General features: G+C 44.4%; 2 protein-coding genes across 2 annotated transcripts; one reads left to right on the forward strand and one right to left on the reverse strand.

Annotated features, from left to right (window-relative positions):
• The first annotated feature begins 222 nt into the window (after window positions 1-222).
• Window positions 223-10,885, forward strand: LOC130514039 (vasoactive intestinal polypeptide receptor 2-like). The gene is made up of 13 exons (XM_057013404.1): window positions 223-542; window positions 2,490-2,589; window positions 3,126-3,233; window positions 3,336-3,433; window positions 7,115-7,212; window positions 7,595-7,733; window positions 8,097-8,247; window positions 8,778-8,838; window positions 8,980-9,049; window positions 9,148-9,239; window positions 9,336-9,474; window positions 9,559-9,600; window positions 9,671-10,885. The coding sequence occupies exons 1-13, from the start codon at window positions 480-482 to the stop codon at window positions 9,842-9,844; spliced, it is 1,335 nt and encodes a 444-aa protein (XP_056869384.1). The 5' UTR covers window positions 223-479; the 3' UTR covers window positions 9,845-10,885.
• Window positions 10,886-12,111: 1,226 nt separating this feature from the next.
• Window positions 12,112-13,215, reverse strand: ccl34b.4 (chemokine (C-C motif) ligand 34b, duplicate 4). Its single transcript, XM_057013414.1, has 4 exons — window positions 12,966-13,215; window positions 12,531-12,660; window positions 12,394-12,452; window positions 12,112-12,287 (listed from the first exon to the last, which is right to left on the reverse strand). The coding sequence occupies exons 1-4, from the start codon at window positions 13,027-13,029 to the stop codon at window positions 12,262-12,264; spliced, it is 279 nt and encodes a 92-aa protein (XP_056869394.1). The 5' UTR covers window positions 13,030-13,215; the 3' UTR covers window positions 12,112-12,261.
• Window positions 13,216-15,974: the final 2,759 nt, after the last annotated feature.

Raw genomic sequence — 15,974 nt, forward strand, 5'->3', positions numbered from 1 at the left:
TGAAACTTATAATTTAGGGAAGTGTTTTAATATTAAATCGCTTCTGAGGAATATGTTAATTATGCTTAACATTGCGGCACATCGCAGGGGATTTTGGGAAATGAAGTTTTTGAATAGTCATTGACAGTGCTGTTCACAGTTTGACCACACGGCGTCGCTGTTACCCCATATTTGCCTCGCGCTCGCGTATGTCGGGGAGCGCGCATGAATCGAGGCGTTCCAACAGGTTGCGGTTGTGGCGCACGGGCGGACTTTAGTGTCACTCCGCGTCTCGGTCTCATCACAGTTCTCTGTTTCGAACCACAACCGCATCATTTAGTCTCAGAATGTTCGGGAGTTGAGTAATGGAAGCGTGAAAAAAGCAGAAGAGCGGGATTCCAGACTGTTTAGCGACATTTGAGGGCACGTGCTCCAGGTGTGTGTTGGATGCGCGCGGAGCGGCCGCACTTCAGGTGGATCCACGCGGATGGGATGTGACCATGGGCTGGAGGTCGGTGACGCAGCGGCGCGCTCTGCTTCTGTTGGGCTTCTTCATCCACACGGTCAGAACCAGCACTTTAATGTTCTATTCCTCAATAAAGTTAAAGTTTGTTTCTATGGAAACTATAAATTAGCATGTACAGTATTATTTTTAAAATAAAAATAAAAACATTCCTATTTATTTGACTTTAAATGTTGAAAATCTTTACTTTCTGTCGCAGAATAATAACAAAAATCTAAATTTCCATATTGTTCAGTGCGATAAACTAATGTTATTTTATTTTTTAAATTAAAATGAACATCGTGCAGGTGTATTATTGTGCTGCATTCAGGCTCCCACTCTGATCGGACATGCTGACATTAATATTCCTACATATCTAAAAAAAAAAAATCAATACATTATAACATTGTCAAGCTATATTATGATTACTAAGTCTGGCAATATTTGGGTTGATTGTGTATTTGTGTCAAAAGATAAAATTATAAGCTTTTTTAATTCATTCCTTTACATTGAGAGACAGATTAAAGATTAAACTTGATTAAAATGTTCAGCTTATTTCAGAATAAGTTGTACATTTGTGTGTCGTATTAAAAACAGCGTAAATGCTGCAGAAGCCAAATATTGTTGCATCTTTTTAAACCAATACTTTGTATTTGTTCCCGCTTGACGTGTTTCACAATCCCAGGTGTGTGTACTCTTGGACTGATAGTAAAGGTGAGTTATTTTTACTTCCTGCAACGATCCAACCAGAAACATTAAGGCAGGGCTGCTCAACATCCCCTTTTCTTTACGTTTCCCTCTGCTGAACATGAAAATCCAACAGAATGATGTCATTAAATGCCTCTCGCTCCGTAAATTTGGTGCGTTTGAAGACTTAAACCAGATTTATTGTCTGAGTTCTAACTTCTTTCTTTCTGCGTGTTGATATCAAGATTTGACTCCCTGGCTGATAAGAACGAGGCCCCTCCACACCCTGGACTCTCAAAGTGTGAAGAATGCGTGTAAATCTGGGTTTTTAAAGAGACAGTTCACAGTTCAAAACACGCTAATTAGGAAAACAAAGCAAATTTCCATTTTTGTTGTCCACCTGGTTCGCTGTTATTGTTTTTACATTTGAGTTTAACCATTTTTGGTGTGACTAAAGTCTTTAAGTTAAAGCGTACATGTTTGGTTAAGTTTGTTAATTTGGTCTTAGATGGTTGTTTGACTTGCGTAAACAGCAAATTTACCCCGAACACATTAAAACCCATCAGGTCAGATAGTGTTTGACATCGGTGGGTTTTAAAATAAAGTTGTAGGTTTATCTTCTGCATTTTACTTTTTTTCTTATTAAAGGTTTTGTTTAGAAAAGCAGAAATGGAAAGAGAAACATGAACTCGAGACTGTTTAATTGATGTTAAACACCGCCCGCCGCCGATGCTGGCGAGAGCCATTCGCGTCAGTTTTAACCACCTTGCAGGATTTATTATGACAGTGAATTATGGGTAGTGTAGTTTTTCTCTGGATTCTTATAGTTCCATTATTAAGGATTGTTATGTTAATTGAATCTGCAATGGTGGAGACAGGTTCCGCACACACATGCGCGAGTCAATAATTTATTTTGCTCGAGTGTGTTTTCGTTGTTTGGATGGTTAAAGCCCTTTGTTTACGCTCTGTTTAAGTGCGTATCCATGGTTACTAGGGCACGCACACATTGTGTCTGATGGTGGCAAATGTAGTTTGTCAGTTTGTCACATGCAGCAGTGGCGGGTTTGACACGGGAGCAGCTAGCAGTGATAAACGAGCCGACTTCACGGGATGACACGTGTTTACAGAAGCACATTTCCTCCTTTGTCTTGTTCAGCTCCTACGATTAAAGTTACTCAAGTCTGAACTTTGGCAAAAGCACGTTAGGCAAACAGCGGGTCCGGGCCCGGGACACGCAGCGCGTTAGCGCGGACGTTTGTCCGGCGCAGGATGTTTGTTCACACCTCAGATAAAACTCACAATATTTATTTCCTGTCAACAGGTTCATGGAAAGTTTCCTCACTGTCAGTTTTACTGGGAGATGCAGCGAGCGAGGAGAGACTGTCAGATACAACTACAGCGAGAGACTGGCGCACACACAGGTACACACACACTGGAACACGCCCGTGGGTACACACACGTACCTGTGTGTATGTGTGTTTGTGGTACACACGCACGCACATTTGCACACAGCTACACATTTAAAGGTACACACAGGTTCATGCATGTGGATTCACACAGGTACATGCTAGTATACACACGCGTACATACATACAGATACACACACACAGATTTTAAGAGCATTAAATTCGTTTTTGTGCTCAAAAAAAAGGAGAAAAACTGACTGACAAAAACATTGTTTAATTAAGACGCATTCCCCTAATTTAGCCTGTTTATTTTACCCTTTTTTTTTAAAAAAAATCTCCAATTTTCTCTTTAGAATCTCTTATGAAAGACGATTATGTGTGATAAACACCTTTGATCTTTTAGAAATTAAATTCTCTTCTTTATATGATATTGACAGAAAGATGTAAGTTATGAAGTGTGTTTACGTCCTGAACACCAAAACTTCAGAGGATTAACGTGACTGCAGCAGCCAAGTGTGTGTGTGTGTGTGTGTGTGTGTGTGTGCGCTCAGGCTGTCGTGGTGAGTGGGACAATGTGTCGTGCTGGCAGAGCGCCGCGGTCGGAGAGGTCACGACCCTCCCCTGCCCCTCCCCCCTCCTGCACCTGTTTGGAAAAAAGGGTGAGTTTTGGGGGTTTCCTCCACTTCAGGTGGGAGTTTAGGAAGTTTGAAATCATTGTCTTCTCATCCGTCAGCTGAGGTGTTTGTCCGTGTTGGTCGCAGGTAACCTGAGCAGGACGTGCACAGAGGCCGGCTGGTCCGAAGTCGTCCCCGCCATCACCGTCGCCTGCTGGTCCGACAACACCGACCAACCCTCGGAGGTGAGTTCTGCCCCCGATGAGAAGTTTAATTTCATCAATTTGTCAACATCTTTTATGTTGAAGGGGCGGAGCTTATGACCTCAGTTCGCCATGACTAGTGGGATCTTTAAGGATTTGACAAAATAACCCAAAAGTTCTGTAAAGATTTTAAACATTGAGTTTAACATCTGTTACACGAGTTTGTCCCGAAACGTTGACAAAAATGCCCCCAATCCTTGCAAAACTCCACCCGTATCGGCCGTTATCAGGGCGCCTTTGTGCGTTTATCGATGCGATTTGGGAGTTAAACCTGCTAAATTTAGGTCCTTTTGGCTTCAAAAAGCAGAGGAGAGAAGGTTCTGCTGTGTCTGATACCTCAGTTCTGTCAAGTTTGGTTTGGAAAAAATATCCCAAGAAGATCCTCCTCTCATAAACATGATATACAGCCAACATTAAACTCAGACTACTGGCCTCTGGGTACCCGTCCCCCCCCTCAACATTAGCTCCATTAGGAAAAGCCCATTAGGAAGAGATCAATTAATGGACTCAGCATGTGAGTATTGATTAAAGAAGGGAAAACATTTAGAAATGAGGGTTTAATGCAGAGAAATATAAAAAAAAACACATTTAAACTTTGATGCCAGGAATTGCAAACATCAGATTACTGAGCTATAATCTCTCACACGTGGACAGTTGTGTCCCGCTGTTGCACGATCAGGTGAACGATCATCTCAGCTCTTGGTTTCGGCTCCGCCGCTGCAGTCGTGTGAAAACATCGACATTGGTGGTCGGCACCTCTGACAGATAAACACAGAAAGGTCAGAGCGATTGGAGCTGATGATGAGGTGATATGAAGGTCTTGGGCGTGCAGCTCTCTGACCTCAGACTCTAATCTGTCTGCACAGATCTGCCTTCCTACATCACTTAGACACGAAGGGAACGAGCAAACACACTGGAGGGTCGCGAAGAGGTCGTAAAACACACCAAAACTAGCGAGCTGAGAGATCAAGCATCAAAATACAACAAAATATGATTGTTACATAAGTAATTGGACCTTACACCGTGTCTAAAATTCTTATTCTTGATAAAAAAATATATGCGTGAAAAGATTTTTGGCGCTAAATGGAAAAGAAAAGGGGAAACAGTGACACCTGGTGGAGGAAAGAGGGCGATGCATGAGAGGAGATTATAGAAGGATAAAATCTGACTTTAAAATATTTTACACCAATTAATTGATTTAGTTTGGTTCCAAATTTTAGGAAGGAATTGGGGACATGAAAACAAAAAAACATCTGCAATTAACTTTGATCAAAGTCAGTTCATTTGATTTAATTTGATTCCAGCATATTACCATGCTCAAACATTGTTGGAATAGTTGTTTCCATTTTTTGGTCACCAGTAACCAGCCAAGTAATTTGATCACTCAGATGTTTGAATTGAGACTTTTGGGATTTAAATTTGTCTGCACGTGAATGTTTAATATTCACATTTGGAGCCTGACGTCTCAATTCTGCACATGAATAATTTACTAGTTGTTGTGGAGACGCCGTCTTACTCTCTTGAAGCCAATTTGCCGGCACAGTTTGTGGTTTTAGTCTCTTCCCAGATGCTTGTGTTCTCCCTGGAGGATAATTACAATGGAGATGATATTTTTATGAGTTATCTGCTGAGGGCTTATTCCTACTGTATATTTGAACTGCCCCCCCCCCACCCCTGAGGCGTCCCTTCTGATACCACCCAGCTTACGTCCAGAAGCATCTGTTTCATCAGGAGCTTAAGAGCAGCAGGTAGCGTCCACGTGAGCGTGCACCGTTACTGTGTCCGCCCTCTGGTTTGGTCTTTCGGTCAGTGAATGAATTTCATTTTCTCACAACGAACCTTGAAATTTGATTATATTCTCAGAAGCCTTGTGGGAGGAGCTAACGGCAATAATGCTGTTGGTTTATTTTAAAAAAAGCACAAACTTTATTAAAAGCGGGTGACACGGCTTAAAAAGGGGACAGTTGACTGAGGCTGTGAGCTGGTTTTGGGTCTGAACATGTTTAGTTCCTGTTTGAAAAGGTAAAGATTGTCCGCCACAAACTTTAAATAAGCTCTCATGGCTGCTAAAATCATCCATCTGGGAAACCAGTGAGTAATTTTAGCAAATAAGTGTAAGTTTGGCCGGAGTTACAGACTTTTGTCAGCAAAACATCTGTTCCTGTTGCAAATGCTGGAGACGTCCTGGAAGACGTCCAGTTCCAGCTTCCCAAATTTCTGATGTCAAAGATTTCAGGCCGCAGGCTGTAACTCACCACCACCATCAATAAACCCCCCCCCACAACCGTCCGGGTTCCCGTCCAAGAATCTGTGTTCTGTCTGACTCCCTCATTTCCTGTCATCCTTTCACAATAAATGCACGAAGCGCCGCTGTGATTTATGCCGCCGCGCGCTGATGAGGCCAAAAGTGAAAGAAAGGTCTTTCTTTAGTCCCCCAGAACGTCCCCAGCTCGGGTTCTGCGGGGTTCTGTAGGGTCTGCAGCCCGTTTAGAGTACTGGTGTTCGACCCAAAGGTCACGGCTGTGATTCAGCGGTACCGGAGAGGAAGCGCCCACGTTCACGGCTGCAGCTGTGTTTGGTTACAGGCGGCGCTGCAGCAGAACAGAACCGGCAGGTCATCGGATCCCCACCACAAGGCCTGAGAATGAGCTCAGCCCGTCTGCGTTTCCTCATATTTGTCGTGTGTACAGAGAACAGACCCGACTCTTCACTAAAGCGCTGATGACACAATGGAAAAATAACTTCCTCAAGAGTCGACACTTAATCAGAGATACGATTTTTTTTTTTTCCTTAAAAACTTTATGCATCTCTGAGAAAACCTTCAAGGAAATCATGGTCGAAGGGAACGTTTATAAGACAAATAAAGCAACAATCGTCACATTTGTGTCAGTCCGTTTATCAGTTTAACTCCAATTAGTGAAATTCCATCGCAGTGGGCTTAATTAACCTAGTTTCCCTTGTCCGTTGTCAAACCCTTCTGCTCGCCCGAGAATGTGACGTTATCCAACCTTCAAACCCACTTATTGTATATTCACACATGTGTATACATCTGTAAATATACACTACAGGTTTGTGTGTTTGTGTCGTCCAACTAATCACCAGATGTTGTGTCAGACATGGAGAATGTTGTTTATAGTAGGCGAGAGCGATGAACGCCAGACACCCCCCCCCGCCCCACACACACACATACCCACACACACACACACACACACACACATCCAAGGCTTGGTGAGAGTGTGTAGAGTTGAAATGGAGCAGACGTTCCTCCTGATCCTCCCGTCGCTGAGAAAACACGCAGGAGGAGCGTGAAGGTGTGGCGAAATAACGTCAGAGTTCAGCCACAAATCCTTCAGAAGAATATTGTAACATCCATAAAGTCCAACGGTGTGTGTGTGTGTGTGTGTGTGTGTGTGTGTGTGCGAGTGTGTGATTCATAGCGGAATTAAAGGATGTTCCAGTCATAACCAAGATAAGGTTGTGTAGACACATGTGGACGGGGTCCACCGAGGCTTTAAAGGCCTCTGACCCGACACGCCGCTCTCACGTGGACGCTCCCACACGTTCGTGGTATTTTCACATGGTGGGCGTGGCTTCTGCGGCGGTCCCAGTCGACGCGCCTCTCCTCCGTCAGTAAACATGAAGTGATGAAGTGTTTGTGTGCAGCTGCTGTTCTACAGGGTGGTGAAGATTCTGTCCACGCTGGGTCACAGCCTGTCCCTCGTCACCCTGCTCACCAGCACCTTCATCGTGTGTTTCTTCAGGTAAACGTGCACACGCCTCAGAAACCTCCCAGTTTTGATGTGCTCGTGTGTCTCGCACGTGTTTCTGACCATACGAGGGTCTGAGTACTGATGCAGCGTCGCCTGGAGCAGCTCCAGCTCCTCACTCTGCATGTTTAGATCCCAGATCCTTCACTGGGGTCACACCCTCTATAAACACACTTATTCACATTCTTCTGTGTGTGTTCTACTAGCAAAGTGAGGACAAGACAGGGTTTTGAGGTTGGAATTGGGTTTAAGGCAGAGTCAGGTTTAGTGGGTTAGTTATGATGGTTAGGGTAAAGAGTTGGGAAAGGTATCGTGTCTATGAAAGTCCTCACAAAGATGTACAAGGATGTGTGTGTGTGTGTGTGTGTGTTTGCAGGAGGCTTCATTGTACGAGAAACTACATCCACCTGAACCTGTTTGTGTCGTTCATGCTGCGAGCTGTGGCCGTGCTCGCCAAAGACACGCTGCTCTTCTCAGACGATGAAACCACAGACTGCAGCACGCAGCCGTCCCTGGTGAGCCTCCCTCTTCTCCACTGGGGTCACAGCCCGTCCAGTTTGATTCAACTGTCTGAACCTTGTGTGGCGCCGTTAAAACGCCGCGCAGATGTTTTCAACTCATATGGGACCTGTCATGTATACAGCGTACCTCGTAGCTGCTCCTGGGTTTTATCAGCCTATAAAAATATATTTAAATTCAATTCAAATACAGGAACACAAGCAGTTAGAGCAAGCACCATCGCCCCCTGGTGGCCAGAAGTATTATCACAATAATACAGGGCTTCAGATTAGATTATCCTCGGGAGGAATACAATTATATTCATTGTGTGTGTGTGTGTGTGGTGTGTGTGTGTGTGTGTGTGTGTGTGTGTATTTTAGGTGGGCTGTAAGGCCATCCTGGTGTTCTTCAACTACTTTGTCATGGCCAACTTTTTCTGGTTGCTGGTGGAGGGTCTGTACCTGCACACGCTGCTGCTCATCATCCGCAACGCCTCCATCCGTCTCCCCGTCTACATGCTCATTGGCTGGGGTAGGCAGCGTCTGCATGTTCTCACGTCAATATTGAGACAGGATCTTCGCCTGTCAGTCGTTTGCCTGTAATTGTCTGTTTTGAGCCGCGTAGCTGTGAAAGATCGGAACAACGTTGGACGTAAATGTTCTTAAATCAGAAAATCAATGTGGCGCTAGATGGTCTGTCTTTCACCTGTGTCCTTACGTCTTCAAGTTGGCGTAAACTGAGACGCGAGGCTGAATGAGAACTCCTGGCAGCCACTTTAAAGCGGCTGAAGTGTGTTTCCTGGATGTTCTGGTTGTAAACAGTGTTCAGGCTGTTCCGTTCAGGCACAACAGCTGTCATGTGACAGCTCCCTCCACCATCCATTACATCCATTTTATCAACACTTCCACACAAGTGTGTGTGTGTATGCGCGTGTGTGTGTGTGTGTGTGCGCGCGTGCGTGTGTGTGTGTGTGTGTGTATGTGTGTGTTGGCACCTGATGGAGATGTTCTTTATCTGTCAGGTGAAGAATCTAAACACTTTCTTCCCTCTTTGTTTCACAGGAATCCCTTTTGTTTTCATGGTCGCATGGGTCATATGTCGGGTAAACTTGGAGGACACGAGGTAAGAATTCACTTCCTGTCCCCGCAGCTGCACTCCTTTGATCTTTTACGCCTCTTTGCATCATAAAATAGACGGTCGCCGCCTAGTGGCTGTTATTGGCATTACGGCCTGAATGACGGACGAAAGAATATTTTTTTCCAGGTGTTGGGAGATGAATGAGAACCCAGTTCCCAACAGACTCATCAACTGGCCCATCATGGCTTCTGTCATCGTGAGTTTAGGACCTTCTGAACCTTCTGATGGGTTCCTTGTTTACTTGTGTCGGGAAGGCTTCTCCGTCACTGAAGTTCTGCTCTGTCCCTCCACAAGATCAATTTCATCTTCTTCATCAGCATCATTCGGATCCTGGTGCAGAAGCTTAAATGCGCCGACGTCGGCGGAAACGAGCAATCACAGTTCAGGTGAAACACCTGGAGTCCAGCAGTGTCCTCCCCCAGATGTGATTCTGCATATTTCATCATTCGTGTGTGTGTGTGTGTGTGTGTGTGTGCGTGCAGACGTCTGGCTAAGTCCACCCTCCTCCTCATCCCTCTCTTTGGAATCAACTATGTGGTGTTTGTCTACATGATGGAGCCGTCAGACACAAACTTGAACTACGTCAAAATCTTCTTTGAACTTGGACTCGGGTCCTTTCAGGTAACAGCGGCCCGTTTCATTCGTGCGAATCCTCTCATCCAAAACCGGAAGCGCGATCCCTAATCTCGGTAACGTGTGTTTCAGGGTTTAATCGTGGCCGTCCTGTATTGTTTCCTCAACAGCGAGGTGAGTCCACCCACCGTTCACGTTCCTTGTAACTGGGCTTCTCTCACCGTCTCCACCCGTGTGCCCAAAGGTGCAGAGCGAGCTGCGCAGGATGGGGCGGAGCTTGTCCCTAAAGCGCTACGTGGGGCGGGACTACAAGCTGCACGCGGCGTCGGCCAGCCCCAACGGCGCCGAGAGCTCTGCCCAGTTTCCCAGGAGCTTCAGAGCGCCGTCCATCCTGCAGACCGAGACCTCCATGCTTTGAGAGTTTCAGCGTTTTCCTGAAGTGTTCCGCGGTCGTCTCGCTCGTCCTCTGTGACTCTGGGAATTTTTACATTTTTTTTATTTTTTTACAAATGTTACAACCTGATAAGTGAGGAGGCACAATCAGAATTAATTGATTTAAATTAAGAAATAAGAAGACATCCCCCTACGGTGCTGCAGGGGGCAGTAAAGGACTGCATGATGATCCTGTATCAGATTATGATGCATGATGATCCTGTATCAGATTTAAAGGTCCACAAATGTAGAACTGCACCTCATCAAACGCCCCCTGGTGGTCGGCTGCAGTGTTATTTGTATCTTCATTATTTACGTCAAAACGTAAGCAATTACTCAAATCACTGACATGTGGGTTTTTGCTCTTTTTCAACTAAAAATAGCATCATGGCCTCTAAAATAATTCATAACTGATTAATCTGAATTTAAAATTCCTCAAAATAAAATTAGATCCATCATGACAAAGAAGATGGAACAAAATATCATTGAAAACATTGTAGCTTAGTTCCTAAATCAGTGGATTGAAATGAAGCTTTTAAGATGATTTCAAATAATCTAAAATCCTTTTAATGAAAATATTTCCATTTTAATTTAATTAATGCTGAAACTGATGTACAGTTTTTCTGTCTTTTCGTCATCTCATGATCACATCTATCGTCTGTGTTGGGAGCAAAACAGGATATTCTATAAACACCAAACAAACATTGATGTAGTTGTCTTCCTACTGTACAGTATGTTTATATTTAATATATATTTTGTTCCAAATATAAATGCTTTTGACCTCGGTGCCTCTATTTTGATGCTTTCCTCGTCTTCTTGACCGCTTTATCCCTTTCGGGGTCCGATGGAGGGAGAAAGATGCGTCTAGATTCTGTTTTTTTACCTGCAGAAACCAAACCTGCCTGGATTGTCTTTTTCTTTTAGCCTCAAACGTTCGGAGGATTTGTAAGGCGGCTGGTTCTGTGAGTGGGTGTTACCTCCTGTAACGGTGAACATTTTTTATGTATTAAACGCCTTTGATCATGAACCCTGAGCATCGTTTCATCTCTACACGCACTCACACAAACCTGTTTGGGGTTTATGGGAGACCAATTCAAGATAATCTCTTAGCGAAAAGCCCGTTTTAGCTTCAGTGACTTTACCTGAGGTACAAAAATGTTAAAATTCTTCGAACGTCTCTCACCCCTGGGTTCACCCTTTCCAAACCCTGGGTTTGTGTAAACCTGCATTTGGCAGATGAAGCTGTCAGAGGTCAGAGGTCAGGGAGGAAGCACGTGTGCTGCAGCCCTGATAAATCAAAACCAACCGAGGATGGAGGTCAGTTTGTTGTCACACAGCTCTTATTTTTCTCCAAGAATTGGTCATTTACTCTGGAAAATAAAGCCTTTCTACAGAGGCGCGTGTTTGTGTGTATGAAACGAGACAAAACCACGTGACGTCTCATGTGGCTCCGCCCACAAGCTGATGTGATCACACCTGCCGGAACTAGAGGATAAAAAAGTCAAATTAATTGAACTCATTTAAATAAGGACGAACAAGTGCTCACTCCTGTTTGCAAAGATATTTCCCAAGGGACATTAAAATGATTAACTAAAGAGCTGTTTTATTTATCTAGTAGATAATGAAACGACCCAATTATTCTGATTTTACCGTCAACAGTCACACGGGACAGGTAAGGTTCTTCCTCTCTGTTGCTTTTTGTGCACGTTTTAGTCATATTTAACTCCTATAAATCACTTAATTCCCAAGTGGTTTGAATGTTGAATGATGCTATATAAAACTAGAACGCCCTAACCTGAATGAAGACATATTTAATCCGGTGGAACGTCGCAAATGTTGCAGATGTTCAGTTTTATACACGCAGTCCCCGCTAGGCGGCGCAAGTCCCGTGTTAAACAGCATCATGCGCCATTGGTGCGTTTCCTGTTTCTTCCCTCTAAGACTTAAATTCTTTTTAGACACTTACTTATTTCAAAATCACATATTTGAGTGTGTCGGGAATATTAGGAGCGATTAGAGACAAAATGATGAGAATTTTCCAGGATAAAGGCATCAACGATAGATGCTGTTTACAGGGTGTAAATAAAAATGAGCTTATGATGAAACTTCTGACATTAGAAATGAGTAAAGCTGTGTCATCTGTGTGTAGAAACAACCCTATGATGTGACATTTAAATTGAAGTTATATTTAAATAAGTGGTTCACCAAGGGACACCAAGAAAGCACACCACCAAGCTTGTTCTATAAATATAGATTTTCTTTATTAACTTATTTAACTAATTTAGCAGTTTAATGCAATTTATCAGAGTCTACATAAAGCCAGCAAGTTGAATTTGAGCATCCGGAAGACGAAATAGGGTTTAAATGGCAACTGTCCGGTGTGGTCGGCAGGACGGAGACGCTTCACAGCTTCGTCATGTTTGCAGTGACTGTAGATCAGACATGAAATAATGTTAATTCTGTGTGTGTGTGTGTGTGTGTGTGTGTGTGTGTGTGTGTGTGTGTGTGTGTGTGTGTGTGTGTGTGGTGTCTTACGTGTCTTAACCCATTCACTTTTGGGATTGACACACAGTGGTCCATCACTGGTGGTCAAACTGAAAAAAAGTTTAGATTTTTATTCATGTCTGACCAACACAGTCAGTAACTCTTCATTTCCATCCCCCTAAACTTACACGAAGGCGTCCACACACGGGGCGCTCACAGGTGGCTGTCGGTACGTGTCCCCTATCACGTTGCTGCTCATATCGGTGGTGGTGTATTTAATGCAGCAGGGAGGCTGGAAGCGTCGGGAATTGTGGCGCCCTGAGGGCACGTAAACGGTGAGAACAAACAACAACAGAAAGTCTCTGAGTTTAATGGGCCTTAGATATTGTAGCCCAACTTGGTGGTGCAGCATATTCACACACCGCTGGTTTATGTTTAATAATTTGTCAGAACAAAACTGAATCTTTTCCAAGGTGTTGACTAAAGTACAAATGGACGGCTCGATCCAGACGAGCGCGGCAGGATGGAGAACCTTAACAGGGCTTTGCCAGCGGCGCTACGAGATACCGATGATGGAAGACGCACGCGTTCCTTTCTTATTTGTTTCTCCCTTTGGTACTTACAGTTTTTTGCAGACGTCAGCGCGACGGCCAGGAGCAGCAGGACGGCGACAGGCAGACTTCTCATGGTGTCGAGGGGAGCAGCTGGTTGGGGGTTCGAGGGCTGAGTTTGACAGCGCGATTAAGTGTTTCGATATTTATCGGTGGTTTCACGGTCAGGTGGAGGGTTTTTGTTAGCGTAAACATGTGACGTGCTCTTGTCTCCTGTGGTCATGGAACTATCACACCTCCTCCCACCCCTCAGCTCTGCAATCACTACATTTTTCTGAGCAACATCTGAGCTCATCTACAGACGGCTGAAGCCTCCTATATCCTTATTTTTCTCATGCAAAGTGTCCTTCAGTTTACCGCGGACTCATGACGCACTTTAATTAGCAGGTTCCCCTTCTCTCTCTGTTCCTCTGCTCTGATGATATATTTATTCATCATTTTTAGCAACAGTGAACTTGTAAATGCTAAGTAATGGAACTAGATTAGCCATGTGACCCAGGTCGCAGGTTATACTCAGTGCACTGATGTCAGCACTTCTGAGTAAACCTAATATTATCGCAGGGTGTTTGGTGGGTTTCCTGCTGATAGCTGATGAGATGCAAGTGAAGATTGGAGGTGTCAAATCTTCACACCCGACGATCGTTTTAATGTGATGTGATGAAAACACCCAGGGGGCGGTCAGGGGGGTCGTGCTGTCAGAGGTTGGAGCAGCTGAATTGTTTCCATTTGCAGGAGTTCTGTGGTTTCTGACTCAAAATATATGTAAAGGGTGGTTTGACCTTGCTGAAGGACAAATCTAGAACGCTCGGAAACATTTCTGTCTGAAGCAGAACTCCAGAGATGTTCTCCTCACAGCTCATGGCTGATTTATTGCAGCGAAAATTTAAAAAAACTCAATCTTCAATCTTGAAATTTCTCTTTTATTGCACCAGCTCTTTTTTCAGAATAATTTGAGAAACAGAAATAAACTTAAATACATTTGGTAATAAATACAAATATAAATACTTCTACCCAAACTGCTTCTAAATCATCACAAATATCTTTGCTCAAAAGTCATAATCAATACCATCTTGGCTAATTCTTGGTTGGCTGGAGATGAAGTCGCAGGTCTACTCGGCGTTGTTTTCCTCAAAGGTTTCATCGGGCTGAATCTGGGATGTGGGGGTAAATGAGGTGGGGGAGGCAGTGGAGGTGATGATGGAGAGGAGGGAGTCGGTGGTGGGGGAGGCAGTGGAGGTGATGATGGAGAGGAGGGAGTCGGTGGATGAGGGGGCCACCGATATAGTGGTTGCTTCCCTTTTGGCTTTCCTGTGAAAGAACACCATGAAATGGGATGAGAAGAAGAGGCGCGGGGCTTCAGAAAGAGCTGCGTCAGCGTTTTTCAAACCTACTCGAATGCCATGATCTTGGCTTTGAGCCAGCGAGCTTTGACATGGATGCAGTAAACTCCTGTTTCTGTCTGAATGCTGCAGGAAGGAAGAGACGGAGTTCTTTAAACTGCCAAAATCAGAGGCACAACCTCTGTCCCCGCTGCCACAGGTGATCTACTCACATCACAGCCGGCACACATGGAGGATGAGGCTTCTGGATCATGTAGCCGGTGATCGGCTCGGATATCCTCGAAACGCTGACGCTCTTGCAGCAGTTGGCCAGTTTATCTGTTGAGGAGAAACCGTGGCGGGTCAGTCTGGGTTCCGGACGGTTTTGAACTTGAACCTGCGGTGTGGGAACGTTGATCATACCTGCTGAGCCAAAGTGAATCACAGCCAGCAGGACGGCGGCCACCAGAGCGCTCCTCATCAGGGTTAGGCTGTAAACCATTTTGAAAGATCTTGAGGTTGAGTTTGCAGGCGTGGAATGAGAAGGTGAATGGCGTCTTGGCTCTGGTGCCGGTCCTCTGCAGAGAAGCTGGAGATCTGAGTTCTGAGCGGAGACCTCCGGCATTTTTATGGTGGCATGAAAAGCAGAAGTGAGTCACGCTCCATCATTTTCCTTCTTTGAATGAATGAAATGGGTTTTTAGAGGAAAACGATGACGTTCAGCTAACCGGTTGCATTCTACAGTATGCTGACACGTGGGAAACAATGTATGGAATCAGCCTCATTTAATTCTTAATTCCTTTGCACGCTGACTCCCTCAGAACTTTGAGGGTAACTTTCAGGGATCCCTGAAATCCTAAAATTCTTTTATGTCACTCCAAGAAAAACCTCAGCCATATGAAGTACATAAAGTCTCAAAAATTAAGCAAATAAGCCATTTGTTACTAATTGATTATTTTCCAACTGACACACACAGACTGATCACTCACTGGACCCGTGCCAAGAGGCCTGTCCTCACTCCTATGTTTTTATCTTGATTTTTAGTTTCTAATCAAAGTTTTATTTATATAGGTGAAAGAAAAATTGGGACTGAGGTTGATAGATGGATGGATAAGTAAGGAGAGAAGTTTCTAGACGTTTCAACACTCGGCTGGAAACATCGGTTGAATGTCATAAGTGCATCAACTATTTCCAGGGATAACAGTTTTATCAACAGCAATCTTGCATAGAGCTGAATTAGAACGGAGGATGATGGAGGGCGGGGGTTGTGTGCAACCCTTTGGCTTTTCTGGGAAAATGAGCCGCTAAAAATGTATAAAGGTGAGAATATTTAAGATTTGAATGTGAAGGCTTTGGACCCAACGACATGACAAGCAGCAGATTCTTCTAAAATAGTGATTTTGGATGAATTCTGAGTGGATGGAGTCTGCTGTTGTTCCCTCTCGTCCAGGGAGAACTGCGACTTGCCTCGAGACCTCGGATGTTGGTCAAAAAGAAGAAGCGGTTCGTCCGGTTAGTCAACCTCCCGTTCTTTTTCTTCTTCCTCTCCACTCCTAAACCAGAGGAATGAATGAATAAAAATGCTGAGTTACGGGGATTTCCAGGGCCAAGTGACCAGTGGGTTACGAACAGGAAGCACTTTCATCATTTCAGAGAATCACGTTTTTTCCATATTATCTGGAGCATTTGGGCGCGAATACTG

Source organism: Takifugu flavidus, chromosome 17, assembly GCF_003711565.1.
Source record: "Takifugu flavidus isolate HTHZ2018 chromosome 17, ASM371156v2, whole genome shotgun sequence".
NCBI classification, from domain to species: Eukaryota; Metazoa; Chordata; class Actinopteri; order Tetraodontiformes; family Tetraodontidae; genus Takifugu; species Takifugu flavidus.